This window comes from Electrophorus electricus, chromosome 14 (assembly GCF_013358815.1).
Source record: "Electrophorus electricus isolate fEleEle1 chromosome 14, fEleEle1.pri, whole genome shotgun sequence".
Classification (NCBI taxonomy): Eukaryota; Metazoa; Chordata; class Actinopteri; order Gymnotiformes; family Gymnotidae; genus Electrophorus; species Electrophorus electricus.
In genome coordinates, this window is record NC_049548.1 from 2,686,531 (window position 1) to 2,703,410 (window position 16,880).

General features: G+C 44.1%; 1 protein-coding gene across 4 annotated transcripts; it reads left to right on the forward strand.

Annotated features, from left to right (window-relative positions):
• Positions 1-887: 887 nt before the first annotated feature.
• Positions 888-16,195, forward strand: mpp3b (membrane protein, palmitoylated 3b (MAGUK p55 subfamily member 3)). Of its 4 annotated transcripts, none has more exons than XM_027013513.2 (20): positions 888-1,042; positions 3,472-3,597; positions 3,729-3,847; positions 5,638-5,715; positions 5,973-6,053; positions 7,147-7,284; positions 8,856-8,937; positions 9,573-9,658; positions 9,790-9,864; positions 10,075-10,271; positions 10,436-10,500; positions 10,985-11,005; positions 11,861-11,902; positions 12,550-12,621; positions 12,873-13,034; positions 13,206-13,286; positions 13,451-13,544; positions 13,636-13,744; positions 14,448-14,576; positions 14,728-16,195. In XM_027013513.2, the coding sequence occupies exons 2-20, from the start codon at positions 3,573-3,575 to the stop codon at positions 14,905-14,907; spliced, it is 1,836 nt and encodes a 611-aa protein (XP_026869314.2). In that variant the 5' UTR covers positions 888-1,042; positions 3,472-3,572; the 3' UTR covers positions 14,908-16,195. The 4 variants fall into 4 exon arrangements, with proteins under 4 accessions (XP_026869314.2, XP_026869317.2, XP_026869318.2 ...); XM_027013516.2 differs by having other exon boundaries at positions 3,729-3,841; XM_027013514.2 differs by lacking the exon at positions 888-1,042 and adding an exon at positions 2,852-3,318.
• The last annotated feature ends 685 nt before the right edge of the window (positions 16,196-16,880 follow it).

A 16,880-nucleotide genomic window follows, 5' to 3' on the forward strand; every position in this document is an offset into this window, starting at 1 on the left:
TACACACACACACACATATACACACACACACACACACATACACACTCACACACATACACACTCACACACACACACACACACACACACACACACACATACACACTCACAGACACACACATACACACTCACACACACACTCACACACACATATACACACACACACACACACACACACACACACACACACACACACACACACACACACACACACACACACTACCAATTATCAGTAACCAAAGAAGTCCTCTATCTCTTTTCTTCTTTTTTTTTCATAAAAAAACATTGTTTTTTAAAAGCATTTTTCCTCCCTTGAAGTTTTCCCCACCATGGTGCTGACCTTCCATCCTCACAGAGACCCAGACATGGAGGCATGTGCTGTGTCCGTGTACGTCTCAGGCTGGCCAGTCGCCTCGGAGGCACAAGGCTGACGGAAAGGCCAGAGGGAGCCATGAAGAGAAGGTCCTCAGTCAATCCTACACGCTGCCTGTCTGCATAAACAGGATGTTCCATCTGGGCAACTGGTGCTCTCGTCCTGACGTGAGCTCCTGCTGCCTCCCCAAGTCAGGCAGGGTCCCGCGACAGACGCAATTGTGGGCAAACAGCGAAATGAGTGGAGGAAGTGTGAACCGCAGAGATGGACATGGAGGTCTGGGATTGCAACACATTCTCCAAACCCAGTGGTAGAGCCACTACCCATCGGCCCCTCCACTGTAACATACTGAAGAGCATGTGGTGGAGGGAGAAAGAATGAGAGAGAGAGAGACCAGTGGGGGATGGTAGCGGAGTGAGAGACTAGGGAAGAGTAGGCTGAAGAATATATTTGCAGGGGAGAGGAAGAGAGAGAGAGAGAGAGAGAGAGAGAGAGGGGGGGGGGGGGGGATGGGGATCACAGTATTAGAGCAGCATCGGCTATGCACTCACAGTGAACTGAGCCGGTGTAGAAGGAATCTCTACCGCACAACAGAGAGCTTCTGTCCAATGAGGAAACCCGCCCCCACACACACACACACACACACATACAGATGCGACGAGGCAGCGAAAGGTAAGCAACACTGGGGTATTTTCTCTCTTGCGCAGCTGGGTGTGTAATCCACTCCTCAGACATGGGGACCAGCGGGTGGGGGAGGATTCATCTGACAGAGGGGTCTGAGGTCCGTGCGTTGTGTGTTTTGGTGGGCATGCCTCCCGACGGACACTCCCCCACCGGCAGCTGAGGTGCAGCACGGAGGCAGGGGTTCCCTTCACGTTTGTGAAGCCCATGTCAACTGGTGTTAGGGTGCACTGAACAGACCACAGATGGAGTTGGTGCTGTTATTTATCGAGGGTGACGGACGACAGATAACACGTTTGCAGTCACTTCTACTGGTTTGCTTCTCTTGAAATCTCTGTCTCTCTTCTCCATTCCTGCTTGTGCATTGATTAGCCTTTTATGCACAGGATTTTTGAGACATCACAGCAACGTGCGTGTGCAACTATGTTTGAGCATGCTCCTGTGTGTGGTGTGTTTTGTCTCTCGCCAGCTGTGCATATGGAGACTGGCAAATATGCTCTCTGTGTAGATGTCTGCCTTGTGACTTTCATACATGGCTGGATTCAAATGCCATATGATCCTATAGGACTCATTAATTCCAAAGGATGCCATACTGAGTAATCCGATTTAAAGATATTTAGTTGGATAACATTTGTTGTCCACTAACATCATAATTTTTCAAATCATCATATGTGCCTGCTCATGCATGCAAGAAGGCAGTGAGGAGTAAACAGATTAAATAAAACTTAGCTGTCAGTGGTAATAAGTGCTCAAAGGAGGGCTCGCTGGTGAAGAGGTTGGAAGGTGACAGAACGGCGGCAGGGTGACCTTGTGGCCCAGTATCCCCACGCCACTCCTGAGTCACTCATCCTGGAACAACACTGGGACGAGACTTATGAACATTCTCCACACTAATGTCATGCAGGGAAAGAAACAGCGATCTGTGCCATCTGTGAAAGGTGGCAATTAAAAAACGGAATCGTTAGCAGATGAACGGCATAAAACCGTTCCGTGTGCGGTTACAATACAATAGCAGTTGAGCAAAGATGCTTCAGAACATAGAGAAAGCAAAATGGCCACACTCATGGAGAGAAAATGCTACACCTCTTAACATGGTGGTCACGGTGTTTGTATGGTAGGTTTGAGGTTGCAGGGCTGGGATGGCGAACCGGTAAAAGGTCAAGCCAGGTCTCAGCATATGGGCCTATAGGAATCCTCCAGATTGCAGCATGCCACATAATGGGGGTCCAGAGCCCACCAATGTAGTCTCTCCACCACTCAGTGTAATCAGAGAGAGAGAGAGAGAGAGAGAGAGAGAGAGAGAGAGAGTTTGGAGTCTTCAGAGGGAATCAATATGGATTAATGTTTACTGAAAAAAAAGGATGTAAGGGATGTGTGCACCAAGATTACATTCAGGCCAGGATGAAAGCAGGGCTGAAGAAGTTAACCTCACAAACCTCACTGAGGAAACACTGGTCACGATAGAGATGTCTCCAAGCTCTTCACCCAATCCTCTGTATTCCAAAGATTGCATTGACTTTTCAGAAGTTGTCCATTTCTCCTCCTCTCCAAATGAGCATGTGCATTTCTGGACAAATACCTTCACTGGTCTTTGAAATTCTGCTGAGAATGAAGCCTCAGGGATGAAACATCTGTTTGGAAGGAACCGGTGTAATTTAGGTGATTAGTGTGTTCATAAAATTAATGCTTTGGGGTCCACACAGTGCAAGCAATTTCTGTCAGGACCACACCAGCTGTGTATCATCCCTGCTTCTGCTGTGTTATGTGGAATACTTCTTGACTTCTTCAGGACTTTCCTGTCATGGGCAGAGCCATGTCACGTCGTGTCATGAGCTGCTGTATCGTTCCCCTACACTCGTGCACTCTTTCCAAGACGGTGGGCTTATCACTCTGGGAGTACAATGTCTGCATGATGGAGAAAGAATCTAGACCGTTTGGCCCTGCCCATACACGAATGTTAAAGCACTCGACGGCTGGGCACAGGAGCTGCGTCACAGTGGAGAACACTGAGGGTTTCCAGGGATGACTCTAAACCAGCAAAAAGCTACTTAAGACGACCAGCTATGAGTTTCTAAGTTGTTGAGCAGGAAACCAGTGACAAAGCATTGATTATCGTTGCCAAGGGGCCTCGGGAAACCTCCTCTTGGGAGTGGTTTTAAAGTGATGGTGTTTCTCCTGACTTCACACATTGCTTCGCTCGCGTGTATGCTGACCATGGAGGCTGTTTCAAACCTTCAGTAAACAAAGATATGCATCTTGCTGGAAGGGTAAGGCCAAATCCGCAATTTAGTTGCTTCTTTTGTTCCCTCAGGAGTTTCATTCTCTTTTCTTTCTTTCTTTCTTCTTTAAATCATTTTACCGATCTTTCTAATGGTTATGAAAGCCAGTGGCCAAAAGGTTCTGTTCCTTCTGACTGGCAGGGCTATCCAGTGTGATGATTCTGTAAGGATTGACTGAAAGGGGCTACAGAGAGACAGAGGCCCGTTGTCTGTGTTCCGGTCTGTCTGTAACGAGAGACGCCATGCCTGTCCTCTCACCTAGCACAGGTAAGAGCTGCATGCAGGTCACAGCGCTCATACTGGTGATCACGGTACCGTGTGTCTCCTGCTTTGTTTGGATATTGATATCACTTCATAACGTTTATATGTACTGCTCTGTTTCCCTGCTTCGTGTCCAGGTTTGCACGAGATGCTAGCCTTGCTCACAGCTCAGCTGTACCCCGATGCCAACCACAGAGAAGATCTGGTTTTTCTCCGCGAGATCTTCAGCGAGAGAAGCCTGAGCTATCTTGTGAGAGTGTGTACAGCCTCACGCCTCGTCTGCGCTTCCAGTGCAAACGGGTTTCTTTTAATTCCACCGATTTTTTGGCCTTTTCATATTTGAGAAATTCTTGTCTTTGCAAAGGCAGTCTAGTTGATGAGGAACCTTATTTATAAATGAGCTTACAAATTTGATGTCAGTTTAATGACTAAACATCAATCATCATCATTAGATACATTTTTTATATGAAATATGAAATTAATAGTGTCTTATTGTTTGAAATCCTACACAGTTTGGAACCTATTACGATTTTAATTTCTGCAAACCCACTTTCAATACTCCAATGCCTTAAATCTTTTACCAAAGGTGTGTCTTCCAGCGTGCGTTACTTGAGTATGAGTGTCTTGTAGTCTTATGAGATTAGGTTACTTATGCAGAAATGGACAACTTTACGCATAACCTTCAGGCTCAGCCTGCTAAACTAATCTATAATTCATTTAATAGGACGTGAACGCCATAAGACCACAGTTGTAAGAAAAAGATTGAGAAGTCTTTGGAATTACCTGGCTTTTTGCACAAATGACATCTAAACTGTGGTTTTATCGTTTACGTCATAATACACATTGTCTTATTAGTCTTATCTGACAAACAACAAAAATAACATTTATATATTTATTGAACCAATAGTTAAACAATAAAAAAAAGGTGTGATTTTGAAAAAAATGTGTGAACACTAATATTTCATAACAAGCATGACCTCTTCTTTGACACTAACTTTAATCATGTTTCTGAGAGGAGTTCTGTATAGTTAGGAGGTGATTCAGTGTATGGCTCTATACAGATTGTTTCAGTTTATGTATCATTTTGGGATGAACTGCTTGAATTGCCTGCTTCAGGAAACACAGCAGCTTTTGACAGACTCCCACTTCTTCTGTCTGAACCTCTCTGTCCATGCTTTACTCCTCTGCATTCTTGTCTGCTTCTGCATTACTGAAATTCCACATGAGCCAAGATCTTTTGCAACACAGTCTCCTTTAACGTCTGCTGTTGAAATCTTTTTATACCCCTTGTAGATTTCCTAGTTTCAACAACCTTTTTTAAAAGTCCTCTAAAATCTCTTCTGATTGGGGAATATTGCACATATTGCAAAAGACGCTGGTGTGTGGGGTTTTTTTTAATATACGGCAGGACAGGTCAAAGCCATAGCTGAACTGATTGGAATGAAACTCCAATTACCCTCTGTTGAAGAGGTCATTTTTCCAGTGGCTCTCACCGTGGCCTAGTGATCATTAAATTTATGGTTCCCTCCTGGGGCGGGGGTGAGTCTCAGCATGAGCAACCACACGCAGCCTCAACACTGGGTTGTCTGGTCTGTAAACGTGTGCTCTGATCACCAGAGCAAAGCACACCAGCCAGAACGCACACTCACCCTCCTGAGTGACAATCTCTGTCACAGCAGTGTGAAATATGTGTGTTGTTTGGTAATGAGTCTTTATTGATCATTAATAGCATCACGATATAGGTGATTATCTATATAATTTCAAAGCAGTTGCAAACATTTACTTGCAACAATCTTCTCAGTTTATACCGTTGGTAGCGGGAGCCAGAACATTATAGCTATCAAGCAAACCAGTCGTATCACAATCATTTATCACTGCTTACTCTGTTACTGTAATATCTTAGTTGCAAACGATATATTAAACTATATTACACTTTAAAAGCAAACTTGGTTCGCCAAGTTCATCTGGCTTCATCTAAGAGAAGTTTCCCGTGCCTGTGTCTGTGTAATGCGAGCACTGGTCACTGAACCCTTGTTCTAATCACAGATCCATGAGCGCCTCAGGCAGTACATGCATCAGAACCCGACCCCAGTGCTCCACAGCGCTGCTTGCCTGGCGGAGGACGTAAGTGTGTGGCTTTCTAAAATGTATGCTCAGCTCCCTCGGTACTGAGACCTGCGGGTATGACTGAGTGGCTGAAATCATTCTCTATAAATAATTTACATAATGATACCCTGGTGAGCAAAAAAATAAACATCAGAGAAATCTTTGTAACGTGGTAGTTTCTGTGCTTTTAAGATCCACGTTTTCAGTGATGGGGGAGGACGGTATGTTTGGAAATGGTGGGTGTTTTTGTGGTGTGCTGTGGCTGTGACTGGCAGGTGACTGAGGAACTCCAGAGTGGCTCACTAGAAGAAGATGAGAGAGAGCTGCTTACACTTCTGACTACTCCACATGTAAAGGTACACACACACACACACACACACACACACACACACACACACACACACACACACACAGACACACAGACACACACACACACAGACACACACAGACACACACACACACACACACACACACACACAGACACACACACACACACACACACACTTACACACACACACACACACACACAGACACACACACACAGACACACACACACACACACAGACAGACACACACACAGAGACACACACAGACAGACACACACACACACACTTACACACACACACACACACACACACAGACAGACACAGACAGACAGACAGACAGACACACACAGACAGACACACACAGACAGACACACACACACACTTACACACACACACACACACACACACACACACACACACACACACACACACACACACACACAGACACAGACAGACAGACAGACACACACACACACACACACACACACACAGACACTCACACACAGACAGACAGACACAGACACACACACACACACACACACACAAACAGACACACACACAGACAGACAGACACAGACAGACAGACACACATGCACACAGACAGACAGACAGACAGACAGACACACACACACACACACACTTACACACACGCACACACACACACAGTTCTCTGACAGTTCTCTGACATTCTAATTTATTCGAGTGCAGTTAATTACAGAGGTGAGGCTATTTTAATCCACATGCACAGATTTTAATGGCACACACACACACATTTTTGCATAATCCCTGCCATTAAATGGATCTTGTAGTAATTATACTTAATTAGATCCAGAGTTATGGAAAGTGCCATGAAAGAATGGCATCAAAATATGTTTTATATGACCTCCTAATTAGAATGATTTTCAAATGTATCCTGGGGATCTTTTGAACCCTGTTGTGTTCAGTGTTCTTTCTCTCACTCTCTTTTATCTTAGGCAACAGTCAAGCAGTATGTCAGATTCTCTCTGAATTCCTCCCCCTGTGTGTGTGTGTGTGTGTGTGTGTGTGTGTGTGTGTGTGTGTGTGTGTGTGTGTGTGTGTGTGTGTGTGTGTGTGTGTATTTGTGCGCTCACTTTCCCACCAGGCTGTGCTAACAGTACATGACACAGTGGCACAGAAGAATTTCGACCCCGTGCTACCCCCACTGCCTGATGACCTGGACGACGAGCTGGAGGAGGAGTCGGTGAAGATCGTCCGTCTGGTGAAGAACAAGGAGCCTCTCGTGAGCCTCGGCAGCACAATCACATCACACGATCACATTCTCAAAGGTCAGCCATTAAATGCCAGGTGATGAAAGCAGTATAGGGATGCAGTTATTACATCCAGTGGCTGACAATATGGAAGAAATAAAGCTTCTCATCACAGCATAAAATAAACAAACAGTAATACGGTCTTCACTGAACCACATGTCCAGTGACATCAATGTCTTATTATGTACGGTCAGCATTAACTCCGAGGCCACTGATTATCACACCCCAGGGTGGACTCGTTGTAGTGCTACAAACAAACTCCTTCAACCCCCTCCACCCCTGACTCTCAGTACCCTAGTGCAGTGGGGTAAAATATATCAACATTTGCTCCTTTTCTTCTCACGTACTTACCCTAGCTCCTCAAGGGAAGCTCACTAACTTTACTGTGACCAATCCCCTTTATGTCTGAAATCATTAGTAAGTGTGGCCCTTCCTCTTGACGCCATCCTGGGCTCCCTTCTTAAGGCTTGTGCATCAGCCATCTTTTCCCCATTTCCCAATTAATATATATTGTCTGTCATGGCTCTGTCCCCGTGGTGCTTAAAAAAGCTGCAGTTACTTCCCTTCTCAGGGAACCTGGCCTTGGCTCAACCCGCCTTGCAAATTACAGGCCCGCAGCCAAGCTTCCTTTTTTAGACAATGTGATGGAAAAGGGGAAGGTGGCCAAACTTCACAAACTTCTCACAATATATGATTTTTTCCGTTTCAGTCAGGTGTTCACAGTCAACATAATACTGAATCCACTTTTAGGAGTTGTAAATGACATTCTTCTCGCTGCTCATGAAGGCTGCTTTAATATACGTCTTCGTGATCTTAGTGCTGCGTTCGTCGCAGTAAATCATGATGTACTACTTCCTCATTTTTCCTCCATCAGGAACAGCAGGTTGGTTTCTTTCCTACCTCACAATGTACTGTCTACTGCACCTGTTACACAAGGGGTGCCTCAAGGATCAGTTTTTGGTTCATTCCTTTTCATTATTTATGATACCGCTCCTATTCAATTCTTCTTTCACAGCAAGTGCATACCATATCTGCATATCTGCTTTCAACCCAAAGTTTTGGGGTTTTTTGCCAGGTGTCTGAGGATTGTTTAAAATGTATTTGCACTGATTTGTTAATGATCTGCCAGACTGTGGAGTAATACAGGCCTACATTTTTAGAAATCCTTCTAACGTTTCCCAGGTTTATGGACTTACCCAACTTTTTCCCTGAGGTCGCCTAAAATCTCTTTTGATGTGGTCATATTGCAGTTGACCAAAATGTGAAAAGCAAACAAACAAAGATCAAATTCACACCTACACTGATTGGAACACCTGATTACAATTATCCTCATTTCATGAGGTCATTATTCTACACTTTTATCCATCTGGTGTCAAATGTGGGTTTTGTTTGTTAGATAACATGTAACAATAATTGTATTGATACTTTTTGATAAATTATCAAAGCCTGCCAACTTTAGTAAGGTGTCCACTGTTGCTGTACCATATACTGCAGTGGGACTTTATGTTTTTCTTGTGACCTGATTTGAGAGTTTTGTGTTCAGGGCGCGACCATCCGAAGAGATGAGACAACCGGGGCAGTGGTCGTTGCTAGGATCATGAAGGGCGGGGCCGCCGATCGCAGTGGTGAGCTGGTTCCCCTCCCCCACAACACAGTGAGCTGATACTTTCCTTGACCCCTCCTGCCCACAAAGATACACTAGACTCAGTCAACAGAGCCGAAAAAAAACCCACACCCTTTCAAAAAAAAAAAAAAAGACGCCAGAAAAGGAAAAAAACCTTTTAATTAAGGTGTTGGAAAATAGACAAATCTCTCTTAACTGTCAGATTAGAAGCAGATTATATCGTACGTCCTCTGTATATCAACATCACGGAGATGCAGCAGTCAAAACTGAAGCGGATCTTGAAGGAAGACTCTAGTTCAGAGTACCAACTGAGGCAGACTTCAGCCACCACAATTCAATTACTACAGTTCTCCATTTTATGCCTGTGCCAGATTATTACACTGTTAAAATCTGTCCAAGGCCATATAAATACAACTCTTTATAAGAGTTTGGAAGGGAATTGTTTGACTTTGCAGTCTGTCTTTGAATGTAGCCTACTGCAGTTTAAGTGCTCGCCTCACTGAAACGTTCCAACTGTGCGTGAACAGCCTCCATGCCAGACGGCTGACTGCTCTTGGGCTGTTGTATGTCATCTCTAGTCTGGAGTTTAGTGCTTGTGAAGTGAGTGTGCAGTGGCTTGACTGGGTGTGCCTGCAGGACTGGTGCATGTTGGAGATGAGCTAAGGGAGGTCAATGGAAACCTGATCACCCAGAAAGGGCCTGAGATCATCAGCCAGATTTTGGTGCGTGTTCCTGACGACTGCGGTTTTTGTCATTGCTTACATACTTGGTTTGTTGTTCCTTGTTTCACGGTTGTCACTGTTAAGAGAAAGGACTTGGACTCATTCCTTTTGGTTTTTATTTCTGGCTAAAGTCTCAGTCCCAGGGATCCATCACTTTGAAGATAATCCCAGCTGTGAAGGAAGAGGACAGACTGAAGGAGAATACGGTGAATGAAATTACTGTTTATATTCTACATTCACTTTCAGCGAGTCATTTTAAAAGTTACACTGAGACAGTCATAGCCACAAGTTTTCCTGAAAACGTTTTTCAGTAAAACTTGCCACCGGATCCTTAGAGTTTAAATGTAGCATTTCCCAGACTACCTTTGGAATAGTTTGCGGCCCAGTGTTCATATCTCCTCTGGTTTATGTGCAAGGTCTACTTGAGAGCCTTGTTTGACTACACCCCTTTTGAGGACAAGGCCACACCCTGTCAGGAGGCGGGACTTCCTTTCCAGCAAGGTGACATTCTGCAGGTGGTGAGTCAGGACGACCACACATGGTGGCAGGCCAAGCGCGTGGGCGACAGCAACCTGCGAGCCGGTCTTATCCCTTCCACAAAATTCCAGGAGAGGTGCGCGTGCGCTCTTTATTTCAGCGCGATTTCTTCTTTTTACTTCTCACTCATAGCCCTGGGGAAAAGGTCTGATGTCTAGAGTTGACACCAGCTAAAACAATATAACGCCACAGATAGCAAACTTTACAACTGGACTTTTCCATCTTCGTATTTATGTGCAGGCGCATGGTGCACAGGATGAAAACGGGCACTCATCAGAGTCCTAAATCATCACGAGCGCCACCCTGTAAGTCTTTGGCCATCTAACTACCATCGCACACTGACTGCCTCACCATTAGCCCTGTCTGTCTGCTCATCTTCCTATGACCTATGACCTGTGTAAGGCTTTTTTGGTCCCCCTAATCTGACAGCATAGTGCTGAGAGTAGTGGAAAAAGGGCTTTTTTTCCCCCGAATATGGCAGTTTTCCTGCTGCTGCTAAAATGACAAGGAAGCCAAAACATTCGCACTAATCCCCTTCTGTTCAAGCCTCTCCACCCCCTGCTTTTCCAGAGCATCTGTTGTTTGATCCAGCATAGGCATGCATTTCTCCCTTCTTAAATGATGGAAGGGCATATAAGGGAAAAAAGCAGATATAGTCCAAGCATCACGTCACCTCATGATGGTCATCTTCACTTTGCCCAGCGGAGGCAGTAATGGTTGCCTTGTCTTGTGGCAAACGCTTCAGTTGTGCTGTTTTGCTGTTTGTTTTTTCCACCCTGCTTGCCGCAGACGACCACCCTTGTGATAAAGGTACGTGACCTGGGATAAACAACACAAAGCCGACAGAGTGTGGGTTGTCCATATACTGTATATATGGGTTCCACTGTATTCATATGCTCCAAAAGCAGTATACTAATTCAGACCTGTGCCTTCCATAGAGCGATCTGGCTTTATCTTCAAACCTCAGCAACATATTTGATTTCTCTGGTTTGGTTGCGCATTATTTGGTCACCCCAATTAGGACCAGACACAGACAGACCCTACATTAGACAATGTTGATGCTGCGCCTGCTAGCTGCAGCAAGTCTGTGCAGTGGATGCATGCTGCTCCTGCTCATGTGCACCTTGCACTTTCATACCAGTCTGCCTCGCTAAGCCCCTCCCCCCACTGCCTGTCCCCTCACAACAGCCGGGGACTTTCCCTAGTAGCCTCCTATCACCTCCTCACCGATTCTCCTCTCTTCCTCTCCTCTCATCTCCCCTCCTCCCCTCTCCTCCTCTCTCCTCTCCTCTCACCTCCTCTGCTCCCTCTCTCCTCTCCTCTCCCCTCCTCCCCTCTCCTCCTCTCCTCTCCTCTCACCTCCTCTGCTCCCTCTCTCCTCTCCTCTCCCCTCCTCCCCTCTCCTCCTCTCCTCTCCTCTCACCTCCTCTGCTCCCTCTCTCCTCTCCTCTCCCCTCCTCCCCTCTCCTCCTCTCTCATCTCCTCTCACCTCCTCTGCTCCCTCTCTCCTCTCCTCCCCTCTCCTCCCCTCTCCTCCTCTCTCCTCTCCTCTCACCTCCTCTGCTCCCTCTCTCCTCTCCTCCGCTCTCCTCCTCTCCTCTCCTCTCACCTCCTCTGCTCCCCTCCTCCCCTCTCCTCTCACCTCCTCTCCCCCCTTTCCTATAGAGGACTGTGACTGCGAGGGGAGTGGAAACGGACCTCACATAGGTGAGAAAATACCCCTGGGTGCGCGCACACACACACGCACGCACGCACGCACACATACTCATGCTGGACGCGGCTTTGGCAATTAGCGATGCTTTCTGCGACGTGGGCAGATCCGCCCCCTCTTGGCCTGCGAGGCACAGGCCGAGGTGCCTGTCAGCATGCGCTTTCCCACTGCCGGGGTTATGTAGCCAGGGTTCTTGTGCAGGCTGTCTGGAAAAGTGAGGAATTTTTAACACACCCTTTTACAGACTTTTACAAATAGTAAGAAGAGTGAAGATGGAAAGTAGTTTTTAAAAAGTATGGAAAAAGTCAAGCTTTGGAAATGATTTTTTTGTAAAGTTGCTCTGACAATATTGCTAAAACTGCTATATCAATTAAACTAAGAGAAATTGACTGAAAAGGGCAAGAACCCTGGTATTTTTCTAGCCTGGCCCACAGCCACCATCCACTGGCTCACTGCTCTGCTGTTACCTTTGGACGCCTGGCTGTATGCCTCAGTGTTACCTTTGATCGTCGATGCGTGTGCTTTTAGCTTCATGAGCTTTGCTTAGAATGCGGCGTCACGTATCTGGCATGGCAAAGGTTATGGTTGCCAGCTCGTGCCCGTCTAATGAAGCAATACTGGCTGTGTGATGGTCTAATGTTAGTTGCAGTTTCTCCAAACTGTGAGGCGGTGGCACCCTCCTGTGGCCAGGCCTTTTCCTGGGAGTTCTATTCAGGTACCACTCCCATGTTTATACACGTGTTCTTGTGTGGCAGCTGAGTGGCAGCTGGTGTGTGGTTGGTTTCTTTAGTTAAGGTTTGTAACTTTTTAGGCTTTCAGTCCTTAAGATGCTGACGGAGAGAGCAAAGGTGGCAGATTAGTCCTGTGGTGTTTCCATCTTCACTAGTTTACATCTTTTTGTGTGTTTCCAGTGTAACCCTGTCTGGTTTTGCTAAGCTGTCCTTATTACGTGACCATGCATTTCAGCTGGTCTCAGACGGAGTTTCCGGTTGAGCCGTAAGGATCGGCAGAGCACTCCTGGGGAGTCTTGCTATGCAGAGGCCGGAGGACCTGACTTTCTCGTCTATGAAGAGGTGACCCGCTACCAGCAGAGCCCCTCGGAGAAGCCCAGACTGGTGGTGCTGATAGGTGAAGAACCAGACCCACGGGCTGAGATGCAGCCATGTAATAGTGCTTTGCTGCTGTCTCATCTCGTGGACTCCCAGTATCTCTCTCTCTCTCTCTCTCTCTCTCTCTCTCTCTCTCTCTCTCTCTCTCTCTCTCTCTCTCTCTCTCTCTCTCTCTCTCTCTCTCCTCTAGGGTCTCTGGGTGCTCGGATCAATGAGCTGAAACAGAAGGTGATTGCGGAGAACCCTGATCGCTACGGAGCAGCCGTGCCACGTGAGTCTGCTTTTTACTGCACAGACCACCTCAGCTGGGTCCGTCGCAGAGCTGGGGAGAAGGTCGGCACCATGAGTCAGGAACTTCTGTGTCGTTCGTGTTAGTACCAGTGATGAGCGCTAAACTCCATAGATGAGGCTCACTGTGTTGATGTGTTCTGCCAGACACCACGCGACCCAGGAAGAGCCATGAAAAAGAGGCCGTGGAATATCACTTCATTTCCAAGCAGACCTTCGAGGCAGACATCCAGACCAACAAGTGTGTTTTCATGAGGAGTCCAGAAGACATTTTACAGGGTTTCCAGATTTGCTATTTACTTTAGAAATTTCACCTGCTCCTACTGCTTTAGGTTCGTCGAGTATGGGGAATACAAAGCTAACCAGTATGGCACCAGTCTGGAATCTATTCGGAGTGTACTTGCCAGGAATACCATGTGTCTGGTGGATGTCCAACCGGAGGTCAGACTTACTCTTTGAAGTACATTTTTCTCCTAATCTCATGTTGTCCACTGTTTTCTGTTGTTGTGTATTCTTTGGAATAAAGACTTAAAAACTTTTATTCCAAATCTTTATTTGGATTAATAAATCCTTAATTGGATTAATAAATATTTGGAAAAACATTGCCCACTCTCTTAGAACTTTTGATTAAAACATACTTTTGAGATGTGTATAAACAAGCTGTGTTTAAATGCAAGATGTAAATGTTAAATGAACACTTCTAAGTTTCCTGTGCATAAAATCCATATTTTAAAAACATCTTGAGGCAGCATGTGTTTATTCCCAATTGGGAACACACTCCCACAATTCCTCACAGCCAGTTTGGCAAGAAAGTAAAAGCAATATGTTCCCTCCCTGTGAGCAATGTATCTCATCGCGTGCTTCTCCAAGTCAAGCCACACATCAGGCTAAAGCGTGCACTAATGAGGAGTGTGGCAGGATTCCTCTCCACAACACAAAAGCAAGCCAAGCCATCTTCTTCAAAGCTTGACCTGTTTGTTTACTTGTGCCCTTTGTTTCTTACTGCCACTGAGGGTACTGAGTGAAAGCATTTATGCTGAAATTATTTTGTCTACTAAGCTGTGTGTTGGTAAAGGTTCTCATATCCCACACTGTCATGCTTGATAGGTAATTAATTTTTTTTTTTGATCAAATTGATTATCAGGCTCTGAAAATCCTGCGCACAGCAGAGTTTAAGCCATATGTGATATTTGTCAAGCCACACATCCCCGAGGGTCGCCGGCATCGCACCACTGCCAAGTCACCAACAGGGGGCGACAATGGATACAGCACGGTTAGAGCCTTCAGGCATACGTATACACATGCTCACATGCTTTAACAGCCACTCCATTCAATTTTGTCCCCTTTGTTTATAATAATAATAATAATAATAATAATAATAATAATAATAATAATGATTGACCTCTCACTCTCATTGTGTAAAGGATGAAGACCTTCAGGAAATGCGTCACTCTGCAGAACAGATGGAGCAACAATATGGCCATCTGGTGGACAGGGTCCTGGTAAAAGAGGACTCTACTGGTGCCTGTATGGAGCTGCAGAACATTCTGGAACAACTAGAGGAGGAACCGCAATGGGTGCCAGTCAGCTGGGTCCATCCCTGATTCAGTCTCCCTCCCTCTGTAAGTCTCTGTGCCGACAGTCTAAACTTCACTGCATGAATCCATCACCTGTACGTTTCTCAGACAAAGCAACAATAGGGGGTCGTCTGATTGTCTAAAACACTGTTGATTCCTGTAGCCAAGTTGTACTAGTGGAGGCTCGTTTCTTCTAGGAATTGCATGAATTATCACCTGTGCACTTTGCATCCATGGACACACAAATAGTCCCCGGCCATCAATAGCCTAATGTGTTCTACTAGTAATATCCAGAAAATGACCCCTAGACTGAATGACTGGAACAAACGTTATCTTCTTGTAGCTATGGTAAATGTAAAAATCTCAGTTCACATTTTGTACTGTTTTCATTTGTGGAGGTTGTTTATATTTAGCTAAACATAAATGAGTGTGTTAGATTATGGTTTTTGCAATTAAATCCAGGTTTTAATACTATGTAGAACAATGCATTATTTTATTTAATTGGATTATTATTGTTTTTGTAACCTATATTCTTTTAAAACTGAAATGGAGATTATATTATTGTATTGGTGACTGGTCAAAAGAGGATTTTAATATTTTAATTCATTAAAAATGACTCACCAAAATACCATTCAAGAATGTGGCATGATTAAATTTTGGGATCATGTATTACTATGACATGTTATGACCATGCAGGCCTTGGTATTGAGGTTATTTTTAAACAGAGTCCATATTGTACAATTCCGTGAGGGGGGGGGAAGGAAAAAAAAAAAAAAAAAAAGATACTTGATGCATCGATATTGAATTTCCTGGGTGGGCTGATAGATAAACAATAATTAGCACCATGTTGTGGCCGATATTAATACCCAATAATTGTAATTTTATGCATTTAAAAAGTTGAAATTATAACTATATACGAAGTGCTTGAGTGTAAATATGTTAAACTTTAAAAATAGATCACTAATTAATTTTACATAGTAAATCAGATGTCACAATTATTGTAAACATAAACAGTTTCATTACATTCTACATTCTAACCTTTCTCAATTATTTAGTACTACAAAAAAATTATTGGTTGTAATTATCAACCAAAATTTTAACATCAAACCGATAACAATACATTTATTGTTTATATCCTTATCAGTAAATATTGGCCACAAATATATTGTGCACCTCTATAATTAGTTAATTTTGTGACTTCATCTTTCTTCTTACCAAGTATGCTAAAACAAGTATGGGTATGACACTGGAATTCTCTTATTTTCATATAACTGTGTATGGATCCTAGAAATATAATAAAAGTATATGAATTTTAGAAGTCAGATGCAGTTTCTTCAGAATTGTATGGACATGTTAAAAATTCATTGAGTATTTAGCATTTGAAGCCTCAGTCTGATGCTAATCTTTTTGTTCCAACACTTCAAAAATATTTCATAACAAATGCTAATTAACACTTACACTAATTGAACTCCACACATAACACAAATTAACTAATAACAAAATCTTCAAAGTAATTTTAAGATCTGTGGGTGAGGGGCACATTATCTGGGCACACTAAAGCAATGGCTTTTTCATTGCTGATGTAAAAATATAATTTACGGTTTTTACCTCACTATCAACACTAAATGGCAGTACTGCATACGTACTGTTTGTTTGCACCGTATCCTGTGTCTTCGTATCTCTTGGGTCAAGACCTTTGCTTCCTCACACTTGTACCTACACACATATATATATTAGTTTCCACTTAGTTACAAAAATCCTCTAATATAATTAACTAAATAATAAGACAGGGGTTTAGGAGTGTATACAGGATCCAAACAAACCCTGATATTTAGGATACTGAATGTCAGGTGACATTTTAGACTCAAATATTTTAACTCAATTTCAATCTTTGGAAAGAAAACTATAAATACATGATATAAATGAATCATCCAAATATCATTTCATGTAGTAAATGTATTTTAACATATTTCTGTTTAAAATGGAGAAAAACTATATAA